The sequence below is a fragment of the Aplysia californica genome, unplaced genomic scaffold, assembly GCF_000002075.1.
Source record: "Aplysia californica isolate F4 #8 unplaced genomic scaffold, AplCal3.0 scaffold00245, whole genome shotgun sequence".
In the NCBI taxonomy this organism is placed as follows: Eukaryota; Metazoa; Mollusca; class Gastropoda; order Aplysiida; family Aplysiidae; genus Aplysia; species Aplysia californica.
Window position 1 is genome coordinate 732,310 of NW_004797515.1, and position 10,000 is coordinate 742,309.

Here is a 10,000-nt window from a genome sequence, read left to right on the forward strand (position 1 = left end):
TATATAAATATTAAATTTCTTTATTTGAATAATTGACATTGCCAAATAAACTCTTGGAAAGCTGTAGGTATATGAGTTGTATGCTTCAGGTGTTGACTTTCTCTCAAGACAAGGCTCAAAACACCACCAACAATTTTGAATAATGCATTGGAATGCTTTTGGGTCGATTTTTGTTCGATTGTTTGAGGGCTATTCTTTAGAATGTGTCTCTAAAAATCCCAAACGGTATTATTGGAAGGTACTCAAGTCGGGGAAATGTTCTGAAATCATTAAGTTCAGCTTATAAGGCGTTCTTCAAATCTTCTTTGCAACCATACGCGGTCCACTCTTGATGGGGTGTGGCTCCATTATACATGATTCAGACCTCCTCAACTAACAGGACAAAACCTTCTTCTCTCTTAACTTCTCACCCACTTTCTCAGCATGGTGAGATATCCATCTGATGTGGGGGCGATACTTTTTACCGTTTTCAACATTAAGCCAGAATGAACTGGTTCATGTCCTTGTAGCAGAATTCTTTAAAAAATTGGCCCCAATGTTTTTGCGTTTTACCCAATTTTAAATGAATATTACAAACCTATTTCTTGGCCTTTTAATGGGACCTCTTTCTTTTGCCCACTTGTATTTTTGGTGCTTGCTTTTATAGGTGTCGACGTGGTATGGTGACCATAGCCATATGCGTCCCTCCATTTTCTCCAAACGGAGAATTTATTAATTTTCCACAGTAATCCGCTTTCTGTTAAGAAACACACTTCTAAATCCCTGAACTTTCCAATTGTTCTTTGAAGTATGTATTATTAAAATACAAAAGGAAGTCAAATTTGATACATATTGATGTGTAAGAAGTTAAGACACAAGGAGCCACACGTGGGAAAACGTGTATCCAATCACTTTGATTGTTTTTTTTTGCTCAATGGGGCTGTTGATTAGAAGACTCCTCTTTATCCGCATGTCTATAGCCCAGAACTGGCTGAATCAAGCATTTTCTCAGTTAACTCATTTCTATATATACTTCTTTTAGACTTGAGGCACACTCATCTGAGATAAACGCACAAGCCAAAAGGACATTACCCGGATGTCCAGACTATCTGAAAATAACGCTTCCATCCCTGGTTATCTTAGAAGTTTCTTCATTTGAGGGGTTTACTCAGTCATTTTATATCTTATTATTTCTTTTTCAACTACAAAAAAGCAGCAAAGATTAGTTAAATATAAAAACCGTAATGATTTTATGGGTGTACTGGAGGCAAGAATGCAGTCCGACAGCACTTTGAAATCATGACATCATATACGACTCTACAAAACTTTTCAGCTTTGAAATTCCCTATTGCAAGAACAGGATTTCCAGCTCCAGTGCTGAGATAACTAATTCATTGTCTTACCTGATTGTTGAGTTCTATTCAGGTTTCGGGACATCGGCTTCGAGACTTCAGTGCGCCTCTATGGATCTCCCGCTGAGGCAAGAGTGATCGTCAACGCCTGCCAGCTGAAAGGATCCGCTGTAGGTCGGACAAAGGTCAGGTTGAGCCGTGTCTTTTCGTCACAACTATTTCCTTCCTCTTTCTACTGCATGTAACCCTGTCCTGCTGTTGAAGGTGCTGCTGTTACGTACTGTCCCCTGTACTTGTCTTTCTGGCCTCTCGGTCCTCATTGTCTTTTCTTCCTGACGAGATAATAGTGGCTTGAGAGAGAGAGAGAGAGAGAGAGAGAGAGAGAGAGAGAGAGAGAGAGAGAGAGAGAGAGAGAGAGAGAGAGAGATAGGAGGAGAGAGAGGGGGAACGAGAGAAAGAGAGAGAATACGGATGGTGTATCCGCGTGAGAAATAAGCAATACTGCATTTTTCTAATGACTGGGCATTGTTGTATGTTTTTTTTCTATTGTTTATGACATACAAATACACAATAATGCCACATTAAGACAGGTGTTTTGTTGTAGAAGTTTTTAATGAATGACTTTAAGATACGTTCAATTCATCTGTTGTCTTTCGCCTTTTTATAGGGAGGAAAGGGGCTTTCAAAACAGCGTGTTACTTTCAACCAACTATTCTCATAATTAGTCCTCACTGATATCATAATGAGTTCATTATATAAACTGGCCTCATAATGAATGCTTGTATTAAATGGTGTGTCAGCTTGCATAACAACAGCTTTAGTCTTGTTACGAAATAGGCATCCACTACACTTTGAAAATCATGTTTCCCGATGCTTTGGCTAACACGTTCACAGCCGTCTGTGGTGCAGCGATTAGGCGCTTCACAGTCGCACGCAGGAGACCCGAGTTCAATCCTAGAGCGGGGAGAACACTTTTATTCGAACATCTCGATCTAAGAGCTCGAATGTTGTAACCCTCTCAGCCCGGGTTGGCCATTGCAGGCAAGGTTGGAAGCCCCCCCCCCCCCAAATGATTTAAATTGTGTCGATGGTGGCACAAAACACCTATATTAAGGAACAAAAAAGCACCAACCAACCACACATTGAAATTTCTTTACTTGAAACAGGAAAACGATTTTTATGGCTTCCTCCTTTGTGCAGTTAAGCTATTATTTTATTATTATAACAGATTTAGAACTCTCTGACAAAATCTTTCCTTTAGTGGCTTAGATAGATTGTGTACATTCGTCCCCCCGATATCGTGTTGAGCTGGTACACTTCACTTTACCTTTGTTCCGTTTCTATAAGCACTTGGTACAATGATCTGCTGGGTTGTATGCCGATGATGTCTTTCAATATTTGCACTTAATTAGATGAAGACACATGACTCAGTAGTGTTCATTACTGTCAAAAGACACGGTTCAGACCAGAATTAGGCGTTTGAAGACAATGGTTAGGAGGGAAGGGAAATTAGTAAGGAAAATGTATGAGAAGTGGTAAACTAGAAAGAGCAGTAAACATTGGAAGAAATTGACAGAAAAGTAGGGGCGCGGCAAAAAGATTCAAAACAACCCCATAGTCCGACTGACTGAATATGAAGATTTCATGGAAATATAAGCGGAAGTCAGGTGAGAAACAGAAAAAAGGGCTTTTCAAACAGAAACAACCATTGTAATTAAAAGTTCACAAAGCTAATGGTAAATTTCTGTGTATAACAGATTTTCCTGAAAAACGGCCAGAGGGACATTCTGGAACACAAATTGGACGCTCTTAGACGCGAAAGAGAGAGAAAATTAAAAGAAGAAGAAGCCCGAAAAAGAAGACAGGAGATGGAAGCGGAGTCTGGAGGACTAGAGCCACCAGCTGACTATGAAACAAAGGAAGACACAAGTGTAAGGTAGGCATAGTACCCTCGGCCAGAGCTTCAGTTTCAGCTATATTATTATGTTTTAATGACTTAAAGTTTTAGGCTTTACATAACACGAACGGGTGTTTTGTAAATCGAAGTTTTCTCATTGTACAATTATATTGCTCGTCTTTATATCTATCACTATCACTGATAGTATCAGTAGATCTGGCTGCAGACTTTCACAATATATATAAATATATAAATAAATAAATATATATATATAATTTTATACATATATATATATATATATATATATATATATATATATATATATATATATATATATATATATATATATATATATATATATATATATATATATATAATCTTTTTGAGGGGTGGGGGTGGGGGAGGTAGCACCACCCACCTTAGTAGAGAAATATTATTTGGAACCCCACTTAACTATAGTATGTATATCACGTGTATATCTGGCGGTAGATCAGACTACATAGTAGTCTCACAAGTTTTTGCGTGGGAACCTTTTGAGGAATACGGCAGCACCTCTTGCTTCAGTTCAATGGTCGTCGGGGTAGGTAGGGCTTAGGACGGGCGGAGGACAAGTCACCGCTTTCTAGTTTCTCTTTATTATTTGTTGTCGTTTTGACAGCGGCAGGACATTCTTGTCGACGTTCTTTTCAGGAAATGCGACTTTAATTCTCGTGTGTTCTATTTACTTAGACTTATTATCTCACTCTACCCCTCAGAGCCCTGGTTGGCAGGGTCGAAGCGGCTAGTCTTCTAAGTAATCGATATTGTGTAGATGGGGATATACAAAAAATCAAATTTTGGAAAAGACTTTTCTGTACCGTTTTGTATAATATGTTTTAGAGCCATTCTCGTTTCTGTCCGCTCAATACTCTTGTGCCTTTCTTTGCCGTAACTATTCTGGATTCTGGTTTGATCAGAGAGGGTTTACAGTAATAGAGAGGTGACACTCGTGGCGGCGCTCCATAACAACAGTGCATTAATTCGCGTAACTCCCGGCGCGGGGCGCGAAAACACTTACGCGCGGTGATCGCTGCCACGGCAAAGGGATGCTGTCATGTCATGAGAAAATGTAGTACCGTCTATAGTTAGTTCACTAGGTAAGGAATAATCGGTTTAATTTTCAGCAAATCTACTCCAGTGTCCCTCTGTCATCTCTCTCTCCCTCTCTGTCTGTCTGTCTGTCTGTCTTTTTTCTCCCCTTGTCTCTTTTTCTCTCTCACTGTCTCTCTTTCTCCCTCCTCTCTCCCCCAGTCTGTCTGTCTGTCTGTCTGTCTGTCTGCCCCCCCTCTCTCTCTCCCTCTCTCTCTCTCTCTCTCTCTCTCTCTCTCTCTTTCTCTCTCTATCTCTCTCTCTCTCTCTCTTTCTCCCTATCTATCTATCTATCCATATATCTCTCTCTGTCTCTTTTCCTCTGTCTCTCTTTCTCCCCTCTCTCGCTCTGTCTATATGTCTGTCTGTCTGTCTGTCTCTCTCTGTCTGTCTGTCTGTCTCTCTCTCTCTCTCTCTCTCTCTCTCTCTCTCTCTCTCTCTCTCTCTCTCCCTGTCTCTGTCTGTCTCCCTTTCTCTGTCTCTCTGTCTCCCCTCTCTCGCTCTGTCTATGTGTCAATCTGTCTATAATTTTATGTCAATCTGTCAGTCTGTTTCTCTGTCTCTGTTTCTGTCTGTCTGTCTGTCTGTCTGTCTGTCTGTCTGTCTGTCTGTCTGTCTGTCTCTCTCTCTCTCTCACACACACACACACACTCTCACACATACACACAAACACACACACACACATTATATTAAATTCTCATAATTTCAGATCATGGAAAAGCACATAAAGCAATAATGATAGATGTACCACTTAAGGAGTTTAATAGGATCCCCAACACCTTCCATCCCCCCATCCCATCCCCCCCCCCCAAAAAAAAAGTGGTAATCGGACAAAGAAAGTAACAAAACCGATCGATGGCACTTTGTATTTAGACCATCTTTCCGCATATCCAGGTAACATATCTTTCACTAGTAGTAGTAGAATAAAAGTGCAATTTTGGCATTTACACAGGAAAAACCCCAACAACAACCATATTTATAGCTGATATAACAAAGCTGACGTGTGTTTAGTTTGTGCATGGAGTATCAGTCTGATATCTAATTTTTTCTATTCATCAAAATATATTCGTCATCCTTTGGAAATCGAAAGAAACTCAGATTTTAATTCTAATAGGTACAGTTTATAGCAGAACACCATTGACATTTCGTGCTAACCGGGGCCATGCTTGTCTGCGATCAACGAAAATGCCTTGAACAATGGACGCAGTTTGTTTTGTTTATCGCGCGTTTCTCCACGATCAGCTGGTGACCCAGATACGCGCATCCGGGCGAAGTGCCGTCTCTCTAGTACTGGTTTGATTTAGTTAACTCGTTGAGAACGCGCATTCTTGTTAATCAACGATGCTCGAAGACCCGCCGTATACGGGCACTTGAAAAAAGAAGCATAACTTCGATATTCATGCGATTCTTTTTTCTTTTTCTGAAACTTATAAATAGGCAGGAAACAACTTGCACACTTTCAAATAATACAATTCCTCTTTCTGATTTGTGTGTTTTAGTCTGAAATGTTCTGCACGTGGCTGTTTGATCTGCTGCTCATCAGACATAATAATATACGCCCAATAAGTTCTTAAAGGCCTAGATTAAAATCACAAAAACACCGTTGTTACAAATATGCAGGATAGTCATATAGAAACAACTCTTGAATAGTGCAGAAGGTCTTACCACTTAATCCATGACCCCTCCCCCATTCCAGAATACGCACAGACACACACAGACACACACAGACACACACACAGTCACACACACACACACACACACACACAAACACACACACACACACAAACACACACATACACACACGCGCACACACACGTGCTACGTTAGTGACTGACCTTATTCTGGGATCAATTTTGAGAATCCCAATAATTATGTTTCAAATTTACTTATCAACATCTCAGAGCGGTCCCAGAACAGCCTCTGAGAACTCCTACAACGAAAAAGACAGTTGGATTTTCTCATGGCGAGACTCTTTCGGACGATTCGTCATCGCACCAGAAGGTTGGCCTCTTTTGTCTTTTTGTCACATTGTCCAACGCTATTGAAACAATATCGGCATGTGTGGTATAGCGGTTAAGTATTCCACCGCCGCACACAGGGACGTAAAACAGCTATAATTACACATTTACAAATTTGTAACACTGGCAATTCGGTTGTGAAGTTGAAGATTGTTGCTGGAATCTTCAGTTGTTGCAAATTCGAATAATGACTATCCAAGCCCTGACCCTTTAGTGTAAGAATTGAGGTCTCTGTTACGTTGACCTCCGTGTTGGAGATACTAATTCATGGGCCATGGTATTGTGTTGTTTGTATTTTGCAACAATATTTTATGCGTCTTCTAATCGTCAAATGATGAGAGAGGAAAACAATTAATCAAAACATTCTTGTCTTTATAGTACAAAGACAAATATTATCTGAAATTGGTCAGTGCGTTATGCAGACTTGGATAATGATATCATGTTGAACAAGCAAACCGATGTGCAAACAAAAAAAGTCGTAGGACAATAGTTCTCCATGCCACTGCTCCGACAGCTCAGTTGGTATCATGCCGGGCTACATATTCGAATCCCACACTGGGGCCTCTTGAACTAGGGTTGTTTTGAAGGATTTTCAAGGCTCTCAACCCATCTGGAACGGTTTTATAGGAGATGGACGTTACTTTCAGAGCTTCTGCCTTAAAGAACCTTATGTACTGCGTTAAACACATGTAAATGTTATACTTTTACTTTTTTTCCATATTAAGGTTGAGGGCAGACAATTGAGATGCAGACTGCTCACATTTTGCATGACCAGCGACACTGAGGTCAGAGGTCGAGTTAGGCTATTAGAGGTCATAGACTGAAATAGAAACAGAAACATAAGAATGAAACCGAATCTGATGGCGTTCTGCGGAGTTCCGACCGTGAATAACAGGAAGAGTGAAAGACAGACGAACAAACGGATAGGCAGACTGACAGACAGACAGGCAGGCAAATAGACAACAAGGCAGACAAAGTATATTGACTGATGGGCGAACGGAAGGACAGGTAGATCTTTCCCGATTACTCCCTGCAAAAGAGAAGCTCCCCATCCCTTTTTCTTGTCTGGGAATACAGGGCTTCTGAGAGTAAAATTGACCCCCCCCCCTTTTTTTTGGGTGCAAATAAACACATTCTTTTTCAGTGCCAGCTTCCTGACTTACTCCTTCTGCGGGGGTATTTTAAAATGTCTTACTGAGATATTTTCTGACTTACAGGTGAGACACTGGATTGAAATGAACGAAGACTTGGAGGATGTTTTAGAAGAAGCAGAGCCTTCTCCTCGACTACATCTTAGCCAGGACAATGATGTTACCGTCCCGTCTGTTAAGGTACACTTTGAACCTGCTGCCCCCCCCCCCCCAACAGCACACACACACACACACACACACACACACACACACACACACACACACACTTAAACATACACACACACACACACACACACACACACACACACACACACATACACATACACACACTCATACACACACACACACACACACACTCACACACAAACATAACAAAAACAAACAAACAGATACCCGGAATTATTTTTTGGTGCAAATTTGAAGTTTAAAAAACGTTTGTTTAAAAAATACAATCTCGTACGTTCGTCTACTCTTTTTGTTCTCTCAGACGGGACATTCCAAGCCCATACCGGCTGTAAAAGACTTGTATAAGATGTCTTTTAGAACTAAGACTGCATCCCTGACCATTCGTGAGAAAGGATTTCTCTCGACACCGTATTTTAAATGTACTTTCCTGACTGTCTATATTCAGGAAAATAAAGAAAACTGACAATCTTCACTGATCCACTTCCCCTGACCCGTAAGACGGTTATTCCAAATGTCCAGACTCGAAAATGGGCTACAGAATATTCATATTCCTTCTTCGAAGATGCTGCCCTTTCAAAGCTAAACAGAAAGTCTAAAAGTGATCACTTATTATTATTTTGATCAATTATCACACAACGAAATATTCAAAATCACATTATAATTTACTTAAGTTGAGGTGTTCCATTTGACTTAAGATCATTCTTTTTTGTGGTAGCATTTTACACCCATCTCTTGTAAAAAGCTGGTTTCCTATTGTATTTGTGATTTGTACTATCTTTTATAACTTGATTTTGTGTTGTAAAAACGTTTTTTGGATTTAAAAAAAATTGTTTTCATGTTTTTATGTATTTTACTTAGTCTTTGTCTTTGGAAAGATTCTGGTTGGCGTCCACGAAAATAACCCCAAAAAAACCCATTTTATTTTGTCATAGGCTGGTCCTGAAACAGAGTCCTTGTCTGATCGAGAGACTGGATTGCAGGACAGGTAAATCGCCACTCCTGTGGTTTTATTTATTTTATTTCTTTTTACTAATTACTGTGCTGTGACAAGTTAATGGTATTGTGTTAAACAGCCGTGAACTCTAGCTTTATTCACTTGAACATTATGTTGCTTACCTCATTTAGCAACGCCAGTGAATTTATTTGAACACTTCCATTTCTGCTAGTTTTGCGCTTAATGATCCCACAATTATGTTCTCTCTCGTTTTGTAATTATTTTTGTCTCACTATTATTCTCATGTATTATTTCCTATCCAGACATGAATGTATAAGCTACTGCTTCCCAGCCTTTTTAAAAACCAAAACCTTTCAATAGCTTTTGGAGAGGATCTTTCATGACTACACCTGTTTCCAGTTTTAGCATACTTCATTATTGTTTGTCCTTCCCTGCTGACGTTGTTAGGTGACAGACGTCCTGGTGGGTGGGTGGAGGAGCACAATCTCTGCTGTTGAAATAACAGATGGGAAGACGAGCGTGAATTATACCTAATAGAATGCCCCGCAGTGATCCTGTCCATCCTTGCTTCATTCACTGGGCCCCAGGGGCGAAGCGTCTATATAATCAAATAATCACTCCTAATTTTGAAACATTGTCGCTGTCAAATTCATCCTTAAACGTAAACCTCTTAAATTAAAAGTAAAAAGAGGTTCGTAATCCACAATGAGCATGCCTAACATTCAAAACGGTTTCACGGCCACATAAATAGCCTCCTCACCCCTCTCGGGGCACTCCATAATCCGTCGCAAGCTTTGATTAAGTAAGCTTAAAGTGAGGCTGAAAGAATCTACCAATACAGTTGAGGGAACATGTGCATAGCAGCCATGGCTGTTTCATTACCACATATACCCTGTTCACCCCTTTGGGGCCACAGTTAAAATCAATCACAAGCCCTGATTAAGTAAGCTAACGAACACTGGTCGAGTCTACCTCACAAATGTGAGGGGAACTAACTCCTAACAATCTCTTTACTGCTGCATGTGCTTGTTTTTTTTCCTCGACTTTTTACTGTCCTATAATCAGATCATGACCTCGATTATGACACCAGCTCCTGGCCGCAAAAGGCTAACAAAAACAGCCAAATGTGAAATTTAAAAAATGATAATTGTCATGTTCTACCAAAGAGTTAGACTCTCTGGTAGATCTATAACATATAGATCTAATACTGACATCTCTGCTTCTTTGCTTTGTGTTTATGTGTTCACATCTAAAGTTAATTTAATTTTAGTTGGAACTGATATTTAATAAGATACTTTCCCGATTATTTTGGCGGTTGAACATACAATATGAAT

At 40.0% G+C, this 10,000-nt stretch overlaps 1 protein-coding gene across 1 annotated transcript in view; it reads left to right on the forward strand.

Moving 5' to 3' along the window:
• The window catches only part of LOC101855956, a gene marked incomplete in the record, with an annotated part of 111,217 nt that overhangs the window by 29,714 nt on the left and 71,503 nt on the right, over positions 1-10,000 (forward strand). The window contains 5 exon segments of the mRNA XM_035970277.1: positions 1,405-1,516; positions 3,089-3,267; positions 6,258-6,357; positions 7,592-7,705; positions 8,644-8,696. Of these exon segments, the coding sequence (XP_035826170.1) occupies positions 1,405-1,516; positions 3,089-3,267; positions 6,258-6,357; positions 7,592-7,705; positions 8,644-8,696 (558 nt within the window).